At 38.5% G+C, this 16,839-nt stretch overlaps 1 protein-coding gene across 2 annotated transcripts in view; it reads left to right on the top strand.

The window, feature by feature from the left end:
- The window catches only part of NALCN (sodium leak channel, non-selective), a 228,773-nt gene that overhangs the window by 69,772 nt on the left and 142,162 nt on the right, over window positions 1-16,839 (top strand). For both annotated transcript variants that reach the window (XM_071742574.1, XM_071742583.1), the window contains 3 exons: window positions 4,611-4,753; window positions 4,877-4,981; window positions 7,754-7,840. In XM_071742574.1, the coding sequence (XP_071598675.1) occupies window positions 4,611-4,753; window positions 4,877-4,981; window positions 7,754-7,840 (335 nt within the window). The remainder of the gene's footprint in view (window positions 1-4,610; window positions 4,754-4,876; window positions 4,982-7,753; window positions 7,841-16,839) is intronic.

The raw sequence follows: 16,839 nt of genomic DNA, 5'->3' as shown, positions 1-16,839 counted from the left end.
GCTAGAAGGCCGCTTAGTTTTGCTGGGAAATAGAAAAATCAATCCTTTTTTTTTCTCTCGGAGAACCGGGAGGCTGTCAGCCCCCGCCCGGCGTGCTGGGAGCTCCTCCGCGGGCTGATGTTCCAGATGTGCCCGAGGTGCAGCATCGCCATCTAGTGGTTTATGAGACGTAAGGAAAAGGAGCCTGATCCTGGCTGCTGTCTGAGGCATTTTATGGGTCACAGTATGTAGTAGTTTGAGCTTTCAACAGCAAGACATTATTTTTTACCTGCCCGAGTAATCCCCTGTTAAAAAGAAAAATTACAAAATCAAAATTTTATCCTGTTTATTTTACACAAAATGCCCCCCCGGTAAATTTTCTCTCTCCACAGCTTCACTGCAGGCACAAGAGAACTGAGAGAACCCTGAGTTGGTAAACCAAGGTAGTCAATGAAACATAGATTACACGTGCAGAATATTCTGGTGTTAATGGCATACCTGAAATTAGGTTGGGAGGGTTTGTTTTTCACTTGGAATAGCTACAAATCGCATAGCACAATGGTACTCATAAAAGACAACAACACCTCAGTACTGTGTATTCTCTTTCTCTGATAATATGTGATTTTGAATCTGAAAGCCAGAACCTAATATAGAGTTAGAAGGAAAGAGTTCTGCTTCCAGACTTTGTGAATTTTCCATGTGACCTTTTAGCTCTGCTTCTTTAATACTGCAATTATAAAAAGGGAGTATTGCTCAGTGCATTCCCTTCTTCATAATGTCTGTTTGCAGAATGAGCTGATTATAGCAAGAGCTGATGTCACAGAGTATGGTGGTGTGACAGAGGCACAGAAACAAGCAGAAAATCCCCTGTGTTTGCAAAATGTGCATAAATACCAAACACACTATATAAAATAGCATGCCTGCACAGTGATACCATTCCTGTCTTCTGTCAACTATCAGTCTTTTTTTAAATAAATACCTTTTATATTTCTGAGGTACTTAAAAGACAGGGTTTTGGCAGGATAGGTTTTTTCACTTCCCTATGGAAAAACATCACCTATGTGCTCTGCCTCATAATTCTTTTTTTTGCCTGCTAGTCTGTTCATCTGTAGCAAGGAAGAGCTAGATGACCTTGCTCCCTGATTAGTCATGAAAACCAGTAGAATTTTATTTTATTATGAAGATTTAGGTGTTCAGGCACCTAATTCCTCCATGCCCCTAATGCTCCCAGCTAGCAGATCTGAAAGAAACATGTGCTGAGGAAGACATAACCCCCCACATTTCAGTGCTGAATTGCCCATATACCTAAACATGCATTATTAACTTGCATGCTCTATACAGTAGGAAGCAAGTGAAAATGTTGCATACGTTGAGCAAGATTAATTCCTAAACAGATGACTAATGATGTCATTATAGTTGTGTGTGGAACCCTGTTCATGGTTTAAAGCTTTTTTCTGACTGAAATGTCTCACTGATTCCTGTAGTTAGATTGTGTGAATCTACATGTTCAGGACACTGGCAAAAAATGGCTACATTTTGAAGTATGTTGGGCGTGTTGTGTATCTCAATATCCATTCTCTGCAGGTTTGCAAGCCCTCATTTCCTCTGCCTCCCATATTCCTTCTTATACAAACTACGGGAGGTCCTATGCTTTTATGTGCCCTAACCATGGGACTCCTTGCTCTGTGTGTTCAGGACTAAAGCCCTCTGAACTGGTAGAGGAAGACACTGTGTCACTGGCAGATGCAATAGTGACACCTGTGGAAATGGAGAATTTTGCAATTTGATCTAAGGGGCATAAGTTAAGTTTCATTTGTGTCAGCAATGAAATGTCTGTGTCAGCAATGTGTCAGCATTGCCATGCCTGGTTTTTTGTGATGTATCCCACTGTCACGAAAATTCTAATACTTTCTCTCCCTCCGTATGGCTTGGAACATTATGAGAAAGACAAAGTATGCTGCTGTGAGAGTCTTTTTAATGACTTTCACATTAGCTTTAGGAAGATACAGTCAGAACATAGAATCATAGAAGGCTTTGGGTCTGAGGGGACCTTAAAGATCGTCTAATTCCAACAGCCCTCCCACCAGACTGCATCCAGACTGGCCTTGAACACTCAGGGAAGGGGCATCCACAGCTTCCCTGAGCAACCTGTTCCATCATCTCACCACCCTTACACTAAAGAATTTCTTATTAATATCTAACTTAGATCTCCCCTCTTTCAGTTTAAAGCCACTACCCCTGTTATCACATGCCCTTATAAAAAGTTCCTCCCCAGCTTTCCTCTAGGCCCCTTCAGGTACTGGAAGGCCATATACCTATACTGTATGGGAGGCTATAAAATCTCCCTGGAGCTTTCTGTTCTCCAGGCTGAACAACGCCAGCCCTCTCAGCCTGTCATCATAGGAGAGGTCCTCCAGCCCTTTGATTATTTTCTTGGCCCTGATATTAAAGAAATAAACAATATAAATAAACAAACTAAAGATATAAAAATAAAGATATTAAATACTGAGAAAAAATAGAATTGGTTGCTCATTGTCTTTAAATGTAATTTTCAATAAAGCAAAAAAATGCCCGAAGGCAGATGTGAGCTAAGAATTACTTTTCTTTTTGAAAGCAAATATTTCCTGGGGTTGGATCCCTTACTATTATGCCTTTACTCTGCATCCAATTGAAACAGTATTTATAGAGATAGTTAACAGCATGTTTCCTGGCATCAGTATTGAAAGCTTTATTACTTCTAGTCACGTATGTTAAGTAAGGATGTATATTTCTAGTGGTGATTGCTTTCTAATGCCCTCAAGAACACCTGCACCAGTTATATACAAGCCATATTTTTACTTCAGTGTCTCAGATTAACACATATTATTTTAATTGGGTTAATTGTGCGTTTTTGTCCATTCACAGTATTGCTTTACTGTGGCAGATGGCCCAGTGTATGTGTTATAAATACTTTGCATGACATCCCCTCTATTTTGCTAATCTTCACTTTGACTTTCCCATTGGTAATGACTAATTACCGTTTCCTAGCCAGCAACTTTTAATAGATTCCTTTTCTTTTCCTAATCTCTGCCAGTCCTCAGTAGCACTGTTTTGTTCAATAATTTAATCAGTTCAACAACAGTATAATGTTAGATAATTGAACCATTATTTATGAATTTTTGAAATGCAAAATACCCATGAAGTAATCACTAGTGTTTCAGAATTGATAGAGACCACTCTCTTCTCTGAAGAAACAGTAAGGGTTTTGCTATTTATACTTGAATGCTTTTTCTTGCCTTTTATTTTTATTTCTGTCCCTTGGTCTTGAGAACCATACACAGTATGGTTAAAAAGAAATCCAATAATTGGAAGAATTAACAGAAAGGATTAACATTTTTGCCTACTCAGTGTGGCCATATTAACAATTCAACACACCTGCATATCAAACAAGCAAATTTATACAGAAAAAATTCCATTCATCCCTGTGTCTTCATACCAGTGAAGACTTATATGCAAAAGGGACCCCCTCAACACAAAACCACTTCCAGGTTCATCCCATCTGTGTTTTCAGGCAGGAGGATGTGAGTGCTGCAAATTCAGTGGGAGAATAACAGTGCAGAGCTCCTTATAGGTTGGTGTGACTTTTTGGAAAACTCCTGGGCTCACGAATTTCCGACTAGAACCATTCCTCTTCCTGTGAACAGGATTAGATAGCTGCTTCATGCTTATGTCTGTATGTTGCTAGCAGTTGCTATGTTTTGTTAAGGGCAGTACTCTTCATACTCCCTCTTTTTTATACAAGATACTTCATGAAAGGAAGTAGAAGTGGAGCAGAGGTAGCAGGTGTCTGTAGGACAGTTCTGTGATTTCACAGCAGTTTGTGAGATTTCACGCTTTAGTTTCACAGTTTAATTGTGTTCCTTCTCAGAAAAAAAAAAAAAAATACTTCAAACAAGTGTGCCATACAAGCCCTACCTAATGTCTGTATTGGGAAGCTTTTATTGAAGAGATAAGGAGAGAGAAGTTGGCCTGGAGCATTTTGTCCCTTAGACATTAGGATAAGGTTGGATCTTAACTTTAAAATTAGTAACTTTACAGGTTCTATTAAAAAATGTCTTCTTCACCCATAACTTTGTAACTGTTCTTCCAAATCTTTCCCCACTTCCCAAAGTGATGATGAAAACGTAACTTAAAAAATGTTTAACAATTTTTAAGACAGCACATGTATGTTAAAATGGCTACCCTGACTACCTGCCTGAATTTCAAAATGGTTCAGTAGCTTGTAGATGCTCGATCCTGATAGTTTTAACCAAATCTGCCTTTTCTCATGGATGCTACTGGAATCATGTGATGGGACAAATTCTGCTTTTGGAGACATTTGCATACTGCCAGGGAACCCATCTAAAGGATTATGCATGTGTGTGCAGGGACAGAAGGGAGTCTGTCTCTCCTGATGCAAAAATCAATTCATATTCAGTTACAAAAGGAAGAAACATGGAAACACACCTGAAGAACTTCTCTTTGAAGGAGGAGAGGAGAGCTGATACCTTTTAGAGAAAACAAGAACAGAACACATAACAGATTACTCTTTGCTGATGTTGAAAACTTCAAGGGAGGCTTAATGCCAAACATTTTCATTTTTCCTCTGACAGGCACAAGCATATTTACTGTTTATGAAGCTGCTTCTCAGGAAGGCTGGGTGTTCCTTATGTACCGAGCAATCGACAGTTTTCCCCGGTGGCGTTCATATTTCTATTTCATCACCTTAATTTTCTTTCTGGCCTGGCTCGTTAAGGTACTGAAAAATGTGTTCTTTTAAACCTGTCTGAAATGTAGCTCATATTAGAATGAATTTCTACTCTTTTCTGTTTGCTGAGCTTTGTGTCGGTCCTTCTTTCTTATTTTTTTTCTTTTTCAGAATGTTTTCATTGCAGTCATCATTGAAACCTTTGCAGAAATCAGAGTGCAGTTCCAGCAGATGTGGGGATCCAGAAGCAGTACTACTTCAACTGCCACCACCCAGGTGAACCAGCTGAGACACTGAGATTCTCTGGGGACTTGATTTGGTTTAGTTTATGAATGAATAATAAGCCCCAAATTCCTGTTAATTATTATTTTATCTGATTTATTTGACTTTGTATGTTAACTACATATATTTTAAAGTTGATAAATAAATTTGCATAGAAAATTAAATTCTAGGTTATATTACCCAGCTAGGCTTTCTTAAAAAAGGATAATAGAAATCTGTAATATGGTTCTGTGTATGACTGGGTATGTGAACACTGTGTTTTTAATGAAGTAGGATAATGCTTTTTTATTATATGTCATTGGTGGGTTTGGAATTAGGGTTGCTATCGAATATAACTTTCTGTGCTAAGGAAGAAAAGTTGTAATTGAGATTTGTAGCTGGAAGAAGAGAAGTCAGAGGGTGGCTGAAGTATTTGGGGAAGCTGGTCATGGAACTAAGAAAAGCATTTTGAGACCAAGGAGGGATGAGGTGGTGAGGTGATGGAAGAACTGTCCTGATAACTGAAGTAGTAACAGAAAGTCAGACCCTGAATATGAAATTATGGGTTGGATGAAACCATGATGGGAAGGGTGCTACATGTGGGCTGGGTGATGTGAAAGACCCAGTATAAAAAACAAGGGCTAGCAGATTGATAATTAAATTCTCCCACAATTGTCCTGAATTTCTCCCAAAATTGTACAAAAGGCCAGGTTTTTCCAGGCTAGTGCAGATTGTCATCTGTAAGATGCACCAGCACTGCCTGTAAAAAGCACTTAGGAAAACAGATGTGAGAAAGATACCCAGGAGGGAGATTTTTTTTTAACCTCTGTAGCTGGAAATTATTTATTTTCTTAAGCCAGAGGATTTAAGTGTTTAAAAATATTTATTGAATATTTTCTGATATTCCTTTGGATATTCCTGTAATCCATATGTAAATCTAGTCTTTTTCTGCTTGCTGCTACATTTTTCACCTCAAATAGACTTTGTGGCAATAATTTCTATTCTACATATGTCTTTGTCAAAGCAGACTTGGTGATATCAATTTAAAATCTATCCAAAAAAGGACTTTTCCACATGACACATACTTAGCCTGGGGAAAGTAGTGTTCATTTCATCTCTGATGATTTGATGGAACAAATTCCTAAGCTATATAGGCTTAACCAACATACTCTGAACTAGAAGCTGGAGTAGATGGATCAGTGTAGAGAAACTCCAGGAGCAGCCAACATTAAGGATTTTCAAGGATAAAAGAAATTCCCAAAACAATGTCATCATTTGAAAGAATACAAACACATTGAATATAAATTGCATTATGCAAAATGAACATAGGATGTTGGCTGCAGAGAAGTGAATGGTTACTTTGTTCCTTGAGTCACTGGCATAATAGGACATAAAGGGAGCCCAGCTTACTGACTACAAAAACAATTTATCTTTTTTTCTGTATTAAGAGGGACAGAGAATTTCTTGCAGGGTTTCTTGTTCAAAGCACCAGATGAAAGTTAAAACCTTGCTTATTTTTTGTATGAAATAACCTTGAGAAAAAGCAACAATATCTTCTTCATTTGCCCACTTCACAAATCATTAAACTGGTCCTGAAACTTAGTTCTATAGAAAAGAAAACGAGTGTCTGAGAGTCAAAGTCGAGGAAGGGCTCTCTCGAGAAGGATAAAAGGAGGTTCTTGTAAAGCACTTCAGTACTGCAGATTAAAACATGGTATAAAGAGGAGTAGCTCAGTGCTACTCTGGGTTGGCAACTGGTCCTGGTGCAGTGGCTACATAATGCTGAGATTGCTACAGGGATGCTACAAAAAGACCAAGCATCATTTCCACCCTATTTGTGTGACACTGTCCCCAGTCTCATGAGCCCTTCTCTCTGGATGCCATTTAAGCTTCAACCATGCTGCTGTTGCTGCTTTCTCAAGGTGACTTGTTTTGGTGCTGGGTGTCAAGGAAAAGGAGGGAGTGAGGTGGGAACTTGGCCACACTTGAGAACAGAAGACGCAAACTCTCAGGTGGCAACTCAAAATGCTGGAGTCTCATTTTCTTTCAAGAATATTTTTCAGGCACAGTGTTAATCACTTCCAAACATGGTTTCTCACTGTTCCTGATGTCCAGCAGTCTTCATCTTTTTATGTCTTAATGTCTAAGGGGAAAAAAAAAAAAAAGAGCCAGAATGCCTACACCTACACTTCCAGAGTCTATTGGAAAAATGTGAATGCCACTGTGTTCAAGAGAGACTTTTCCATTGGCATCATTAGAGCCTGGATATCATCCAGCTATGTGCAAGAATTACAAGGTCTGGGTAACAGCACAGAAGGATGGTACAGATACTCAAAATATGCATCACTGCAACAAAAGTTAATTCTGATCCTTGAAGTAAAATGATTTTGCCAGCAAAAAGGATGAGGTTGTCTGTTATTTCCAAATGCACAAGAAGACTTATTTTTTGGTTACAATGTATTTGCATTTCCTCAAAATAATCTCACCTTTTTAAGAAATTTATACTGAACAGCATCTAATGGTGCTGATCAGAGATTAATTGCATTGGTTTCTACATTAGGACTAATTAGGAACACAGAGTGTTTGATATTATCAGAGTAAAATTCAGAATCTATTAATGTTGGAAATGGAGCAAGCTGATTTTTTTTCTATAGCAGTTTAAGAAATATTTCCCTCTTGTTTTAAACTAGCTATCATGAAAATGTATATAGCCCCTTAAGGGAAATGTGTTAGATTTCACTTGTATTGGCACAGAAAATATTTCTGACAACAGTTTTCCTTTTCAAGATGTTTCATGAAGATGCTGCTGGAGGTTGGCAGCTTGTGGCTGTTGATGTGAATAAACCCCAAGGCAGAGCTCCTGCCTGCCTACAGGTATGACATTGCTTTTTAATAAATCAGTGTGTGTAACTAGCAGCAGAAATGTTGGTATAATGGGACTGTGGTGACAAATAACTACAATATTTTAATTATAAATTTATTTAAATCCATAGCTTTCTGCAGTGTAGACTTGTTCTTGGAAATCAGAGATCCACAAAAATGATATAGCACATGCAAAGGGAGAATATTAGAAAAAATCATTCTTAGTAAAGTCTCTGTTTTGCATGCTCACAAGAGAAAGATTTTAGATTTTTTAAAAATATAAAATACTGTAAGTAATAATCCTTTATCTTTCAGGCTTTGTATACAAACTGATTCCATTCCTAGGTTATTTACATCAGAAAATATTCTTTATTAATTTCAAGATATAATAACATATGCTAAGAAACATGACTAGTCGTAGTAAAACCAGACGTACCTAATTTCTCTTGTTCCAACTTGAAAAAAGGCCCACAGAAGAGGCATGCAGGTAGTAAGCCATACAGTGTTTGAAACACTCAGATTTAATATTCTCACATAGGTGAGTTTGTAAAACTGTCTGTCATCACTGTGGAAATAAATCCAGACTAAGATAAGTGATATTTTTTAAATCTCTTTTTATTACAGCACATTATATAGCAGCTCAAATTTTTATCTGCAAGTTAAATAATGTCACTTCTGGAAGAAACAAACTTGCTTTAGTAGAATGAGTAGAAAGCCATAGCAATCTGATAGCATGATGTTTGCTGGCAGTTTTGGTTATATTTCCTTTAATGTGTAAAATAAAATACTTGTTGGCAGCATGTACACTGCTTAACACTAAGCTGCCAAGCACCTTTTCTCCCCTCCACAAACTGTTCATTCTCAAATATCTCTGCTTTGTCAAACCACTGCCACTCTCCATCCCTGAATGTGTTTCTCCATCCCTGAATGTGTTTGAAGATCACCTGGATGTGGTGCTTGGGGACATCGTTTAGTGGCAGTCATTAGGTAATAAGGTTAGAACAAGGCTGGACTCAATGAGCTTGAAGGTCTTTTCCAGCCTGAGAAATTCCGTATTTAATTCTTCCCATATTTAATTCTTGATTTTGACAGCAACAGGAACATCATATCCTAGAATCATAGAATGGTTTGGGTTGGAAGGGGTATTACAGATCATCTGTTTACATCCCCACTGCAAATGGACACTTTCCACTAGAGCAGGTGGCTCAAAGCCCATTTGTAGTGCTCTCAAGTCACAGTCTCAGGTATGTGGATAAAAATGTACCTGAACTCACAATGGGAGCTCCTCCAGGTGAAAGTTAAGATCATCTAAATTACCTGGTCTGGCTTTTTCAGTAGTATTGCATTCTTGGCCCTTTTAGGAGTCATGTGAAAACTCAGTAAATTGTATTCCAATGAACAAAAACCTTCTGCCTGAGCAGGCATTGCAGCTTTTTAAAACTGCAGCTCAACTAGTAGTCCTCTGTTTATTCTTTTTCCCTTTGTGCAACATCTGCAGGGTTTCCAGTAATCTATCACTTTGCTGGATGTCAATTCAAGGAAAGCAAACTAAAGGAAAGCAGTGTGTTAAAATATTATTTTATTAAGATAGTGCCCAAAATAGACTTTATTCCTATGAAATATAGACAAGCCGAAAGAAAGCAAACTCTCAAACTCTGGATGAAAACACACACCTTTATTTATCTCCCCTTCATTCATTATTTTAGTTCTATCAATCCAAAGTAAATAAAAAATAGACTTCCTAAAAAATTCATGTATTTAAAGCCTTTGCAATATATTAAAGACATCCTTATGCATTAAATGCTTAGTGAGCAGTGTGGTAGTAATTTTCTAGAGGTTTGAGTGAGTTTTGTTCCATAAGAGGAACATGGTTCATAAATCTGAATCTAGGAAAGAGTTAATCAGATTGGAGAATATATATACTGCATTTAGGACATATTCAATTAATATACATCCTTCTGACCTTTATTAGAAAAGTATGTTGTCATTCAATATCCTGTGAAGTATGGAGTATTTAAAAAAAGCTAGTGAAGACTCTCTGTTGCCCTGTATCATTTTAATTAAATTTTGCGATGTTTGATTTTTTTTACCCCCCCTTGGGCTGTGTAAATATTACTGCTCCAAATACAAAAGACAAGATTATTAAAAGTTCTATTGCAATAGTTACATGGGTCTGGGTCAGTGCTTTGTTGAAACTCCACTTATTCAGTGCATTGAGTTATTTAGAATTTACTTCCTCAACAAACTCTGCTGTGTATTGGGAGAGGAAATAGCCTAGTGGCTAAGGGAATAGAGGGAGACTCTGGAGACAGGAGTTTGATTGGTGGCCAAGCACAAATTGCCTGTAGACCTGGAGAAAACTACTTATTAGGTATTTTTAGTTTACTGGAAAAGTATAATTTCCCTACCCCTTCTCCCCCTCCCCCTGATATGTTTAGAGTAATGTATAAACCTAACTACTTGAGAGGCATTCCAATAAGATACTCAGGTTTGCAAATAGATACATCCAGGTCTCTAAAGTGGGAGTGATGGAGGAAAGAATAATGAAATTTATGTGTGGTATGTAACATAAAAACTTTTCTAATACATGTTTTAGGAGACATTTCTCTTGGACTAAGCTTTTTTGTGTTTTTCTAGTTTGCCCTTTGTACAATCGTGCTTGCCCCCACAGACCAGCTCAGGTGTTTCAGCCTGAGCTTTGCTAGCCTAGGTACAGGACTGCAGTGGCACATGGAGCAATGCAGCTTTGGTGTGAGTCCTCAGCAAGTGATGGTCCAGACAAGGATCCTCTACAGGCCTTGTGCAGGACCATTGTAACTCACTTTGCTTTCACACAAATCTGTCATTGTTGCACCAAGCCACTAAATTAGGTAAAATTAATAAGCAGGCTAACCATTGGGCTGATTCCAGCGGGATGAGGTTCAACAAGGCCAAGTGCCGGGTCCTGCACTTTGGCCACAACAACCCCATGGGGAGCTCCAGGCTGGGCACAGAGTGGCTGAGAGCAGCCAGGCAGAAAGGGACCTGGGAGTCTGGATTGACAGGAAGCTGAACATGAGCCAGCAGTGTGCCCAGGTAGCCAAGAAGGCCAATGGCATCCTGGCCTGTATCAGGAACAGCGTGGCCAGCAGGTCCAGGGAGGTGATTCTTCCCCTGTACTCAGCTCTGGTGAGGCCACAGCTTGAGTCCTGTGTCCAGTTCTGGGCCCCTCAGTTTAGGAAGGATATCGAGGTCCTGGAGCAGGTCCAAAGGAGGGCAACCAGGCTGGTGAAGGGACTCGAGCACAGATCCTATGAGGAGAGGCTGAGGGAGCTGGGGCTGTTCAGCCTGGAGAAGAGGAGGCTCAGAGGAGACCTCATCACTCTCTACAACTCCCTGAAAGGAGGGGGTAGCCAGGGGGGGGTTGGTCTCTTTTCCCAGGCAACTCTCAGCAAGACAAGAGGGCACGGTCTCAAGTTGTGCCAGGGGAGGTTTAGGTTGGACATTAGAAAGAATTTCTTTACAGAGAGGGTGATCAGGCATTGGAATGGGCTGCCCAGGGAAGTGGTGGATTCTCCATGCCTGGAGATATTTAAAAAGAGACTGGATGTGGCACTCAGTGCCATGGTCTGGTAACTGCAGCAGTAGTGGATCAAGGGTTGGACTTGATGATCTCTGAGGTCCCTTCCAACCCAGCCAATTCTATGATTCTATATCTTTACACTTGTGTGACAGCTGATCTGCAAAGAGGGGATTACAGAGGTTCAGAATCCTGTCCAGTAGTGTGTGCCTTGGTATGTCTAAACTGTTGGGCAGGTGAGAGCCACTATGCTTGCCAGGGCACCCCCTATTTTCTTTCCCAAGAGCCTCCCTTCCTTTCCACTGGGCACATGGCAAAAACCAGCATGTGCACAAAGATCTGGGATCTGCAAGAGGCTCTTGAATATAGCAGATGCATAGTAGTTAAAAGTCAAGTAGAATAAGGCTAAACCATAGTAGATGGGCAAGACAGGCAGGCATTAGGCTGGTGTTAGCGACGAACTTTAAGAGACACCTAAGTTTTCTTTAGATTTTTAGAAGTGGCTCTACGTGGAAGCATGATAAATTAGTATCAGTATGGTTTCTGATTTTGACTTGCAAATCTACCCTAGTATGGGACAAAGAGGCTTTTGTTTCGGTGTAATGCTTTTCTATTTATTGCATTTTTCTTTTGAGTGTTCCCAAAGGTGCCTTGTGGTCTTTTGTTACTTATTTTCACTCTTTCCCATGACTGGCATTGATTTTAAATATTGATTTTCTTTTGTCACTGAAAATTAATCTTTGTGTTTTCCATTTCAACATGAACCATTTGGCATGAATGCATGCTGAGGCTCCCACATTGCCACATTATTTTGCTGTTGTTGATATTACTTTAACACATTGTAGTGCATTAGAACTTCCTGCCTACTGTGACATACTCCTACGAGCACAGTAGGAAGCTCTCAGTTCACAAATAAAGAAAAACTGTGCACCAGGTTCCAGAAAAAATCCTTTAAAAAACTCTTTGAGCATGTATTACCCCTCTAACTGCATGCTCAAGGCACACTGTGTTTCCCATTATTCCTTTCCTGTTAATTTTAGAGGTTGTTGATGTTTTTATCATTCCTACCTTCTCCTTTGTCTTCCTGTCTACAAAGACTTTAGTAAATGCACATGCTGATTTAAAGCTGAACAGGAAAGTTTTGACTTGCAAGTCTTCCATGAACAAATGGTTGATATTGCTCCCACCAAGTAACATCATTTTCAGTCTGCTCAATACTTACTTTTGTAATGAACAGAGAAAGTTTGGAAATGTGGTTCCTTTGTGGAACAATGAGCCAGACAACAGTCCCCTGTTCATGCTAGTATTTTAGGGTTGTATGTCTAGCAGAAATGAAACATACAGCTGCAGGTGGAGTTATGTGTAGGAAAAGCTTGGGAACCTTCTATGTGATGTTTCAACATAGATGGAAGAGGTCACCTCGTCACAAACTGCATGTGTAAAGTAAAGTAAAATTGTCAATGGATAAAAAGTACTGTGTTACCTTGTAATCACATATGGGAAGAAAGAGGAGGTCACAAAGCTGTGATCTGGGCAAGCAAGTGACATTATTATAGTTATGGTGCTCTTGAGCATACGCTCAATGTCAGAAATTTAATCATATCTTTCTGCTTCCAAAGTTAGTCCTTCGTGCTACATATTATCAGAATATGTTACAGAATTCTGCACATTTACAGAACTTCAGAGAACCCTGGAGGAGAGAGAAAAAGAAATGCTGAAAGACAGCAGACATATATAGAGCAGAGGAGACATGGCCAGAGAAGCAGGAATGGAGTTTTTTAGCAGTTTCATAATGGATATATCAAATGAGAGGATAAAACAGTACTTAAGGATTTTCAGTGCAGGAGTAACAGAGCACAAGTGTGTTTTCTTCTCATCCCTTTCATGGGAATTAATTATTGATGAATCAGAAAAACCTGGTAGTATATTTATATACTAATTTGCCTTTTAGTGTAACTTTGGAATTAAGCAAAAGGTTTGCCTAATGTGTTCCTAGCTACAGTGGCTTTCACTAAATTAAATATAATGTATTACTTCCAATTAGCTGAAATTCTATCTTGCAATAAAAGAAAAACACTTTCAGCTAAAACTAAGCTTTGATTTCAATGAGTTCACTATTTGAGTGTGTTATATGAGTTCATTCAGAAGTGCATTAAATTTAATTCAACTCCTAAACTTCTGAGGCTGTCTTTAAAAAAAAAAAAAAAAGTCTGCTTCTTTTTTCTATGCCCTATACTCATTTAGAAAGCCTAGAAATTGCAGCAGTTAACAGAAGCTTGGATAGTTCAGCCACGTGCTTGCACTGAAACAGGGCACTGAAAAACCACCATATTAGTTTTACTGAAGCTCAGGAGCAGAATATGCAAAGTGTAAATGCAAAAGCAAGCTGTTAGTGTTGCTTAGGTAAAAATAGTGAGAAAATAATGAGATGGCATGGAAGATTCTGCAGGAAAACTTAAGATGTTAGCAGCAAAACATGCACAAATAAAGTCCTACCCATCCATCCTCAGTTATATATGAGAAGACAGTAAATCCTGGGCATTATGAAGAGAAAAAGAGGCTTCTGGTATTTTGACTTGTGCATAGGAAGAAGTGATGGAGTGTGGTGGATGGAGTAGAAGGACAGAAACTCCAACATTTGACTAACTTTTTGGACTTTGGCTGGGGATTCACAAAATGAGCTATCACTAAATGTGTGCTCAGTTTCAGCTTTGTGCCATTTCAGATGAGGAAGGTAGAGCTGTTACCATCCTCTGCAGTCTGCCTGCTCCCTTTTCCCAGGGGCTTTAACCACAGTACCAATGGCAGCTGAAGAGGCAGTGAGTTTACTCCTGGGACACCTCAGCTCAGTGTCTCATATGGTAATGTAAACTGGTGTTCAGTTCAGCCTATGTAATTAAAAGAAGTCATGAATTCAGACAGCTGAAATTATTACACTCTATTTAACTGGAGGAAGGAGTGGACAGGACAGCTCTAATATATATGAGCTGCTGCTGCACTGTTGAGAACCACTGGATTTTTCTGATAGATTATAAAGACCATGTCACACAGCTGGAGTATGGAACATATTTTGCCCATACACATTTTTTGTGTTCTTAAATTGACCATTTTTTACTCAAAGGTACTTGAAAAATAGCCTTACAGTGTAGATAGCAGAGAATACATATAAAACTAGCAGACAAACAGTGCATTTGCCATGTGTCCAAAACCAGCCAGTACCAGAAATAGGCATACATAGAGATTATCTTTCTTTGAGCTTCTGCATATCCATTTATACCCTCAGTGTCTATCTTGGACTTGGACAATCATTCATTTAGGGACTTTCTGAAGAGAATGTTAAATTTAGGCCATTATATTTAGCATCCATTGATGGATTTATCACCTTTCAATTTGTCTAGACTTTTTTTTGAACCCATTTATTGTTTCAGACTCCAGAACATCTTGCAGGAACGAGTTACATGAAGTAACCATGTAGCACTTTAATTTATTACAAAAGGGGAATTATTTTGTTGATTTTCATGATATTACTCAGAAATTACAAAAAATTAGTACAAAGATTATTGGTTGTAATTCTGAGATGAATGCCTGTTTTCTTTTCCATGAAACAAAGAATTTGAAACAAAACTTGACAACAACAGAATCATAAGCTGTTGTAATATATGATCAGCAACAAGAGGGAAGGCAGAGAAGTGTCTGAGGATTGTAAAGACCAAGTATGGGGAATGACTGGTTTATTTTTGTGCTTGTGTATACAAATAGAATTATCAGTGGTAAAGAAACTTCAGAAAGGGAAATAGACTTTGAATACCAGGGAGGACTGTTGTAAAAGGATAAGGCGACAAGGCTGCCATTTGCAAGACAGCTTTCAAATCTCCTGCAGGTAACACGTGGCATTAACTAACATTAATTTAATTATTATTGGATTCCTATTTTAACTTTGACTACATTTCTATTCCTCTGCTTTTGTATACCTAAAAGATTGTATATCTAACAGAAAAGTCATTTCAAGGGGGTGCAGAACTGCATGCATATTTCCAGTCTGCAAGATATAGCCAACCTCCCCCCTTTCCTTGCCTCCCTCCTCTCCTTTCATCCTTCTTGCTCCCTTCCCTTCCTCTCCTCCCCCTCACTCTCTCTCCCTGCCCTCTTTTTTTTCCTACATGCCAACTTTTCCTTGTATAACCATTATACCAAAGTGCATCTGTTAACAAGTTAGAGAGTTCTTTTTGTAGTTTCTTCTCCAGTTTTCCATTTGCTTGCTGAACTGTCTGTTCTTTTCATTACAATCAAAGTAAATTACTAGCCACAGTTTATAGAAATCTAACTACAGAAACTAGACAAAAAAAAGAAAGAAAAATGTATTATTGAGTTCACTGTTTTGCATTTGAACAAACAGATTTCATGAAAGTAATTTCCTTAGCTCGAACATGTAATTTTCCTGCAGGCTTAAATTATCAGAATCCTGTTGTAAAAACAAAACAGATAGGTGTTAAACTATTATTAAGCTTATAAAAGGGTAGTGGTTTTCCTTGACATAGTTCTTTATTAGAGGAGGGCCTGCTGCAGCAAAAAACATGGTCACATCAGGTCCTTAGCATCTCCTTGGGAGGTTCAGGAATAAGTGTTGGGAATTTATCTGAGGCAGTAAATTTTCAAAAATCTTTGTATGTCAGGATTATGAAGACTTGGCTGACACTACTGAACAGTAAAGATATCTGAACTTCCCCCTATTTTTGGACAAGCTGAAAGTAGCACATTTTGTGTAACTCCTGATTTTCAAATGAGGGCCCAGAAAAACTTTCTCCTCCACAGGTAATAAGGTTTTCATAAGAAATTTTTATGAATCTTTACCATTGTTTACCCAGGCCCATACAATTCACAATAAATGGCATTAAGTAGTGACAACCAGAACTTCCAACATCATGATCAAACTGATAAGATAAAAATCTCCCATTACAAAAAGCTGTAGTATTGTTTGAAAACTACTGCTTCAGATATGTGGATTATTTTTTTTTACCCTCAGTGTTTTTACTGTGATGTGAAGAGGCAGAGTGGACCATTTTTCTTGCATTCCTTTCAGCAGTGAACTTAAGTACAACTTGTACTCATCAGGTTCAACTACAAATTTTGGGGCACGTCAGTGTCTGTGTGTTATAGAAACTCTCCAGTAATGCCACTAAAATTAAAGTTCAGATAAGTTACCTTTAGAAAATTTTATTTCTGGGGTTATATATGTCCAGTGTTTCAAATCCCATCAAACTGAAAACAGGTATTTAAATTGTCATGTAGCTTTTTTGTGTTTAGCACAATTACAGCAATCAAAGTGTTGGAAACAGCAGCAGCAGCAGCATGACTGCCTTTAGAGCTGTAACTTGGATGACAAATCTGAGCAAAATTGGAGACTGCAGAGTTTTAGAATAAAACTAGCAGGGATATTTTTTTGTGTGTGTGT

The sequence above is a fragment of the Heliangelus exortis genome, chromosome 1, assembly GCF_036169615.1.
Source record: "Heliangelus exortis chromosome 1, bHelExo1.hap1, whole genome shotgun sequence".
In the NCBI taxonomy this organism is placed as follows: Eukaryota; Metazoa; Chordata; class Aves; order Apodiformes; family Trochilidae; genus Heliangelus; species Heliangelus exortis.
This window is presented reverse-complemented; position numbering and strand designations above follow the sequence as displayed.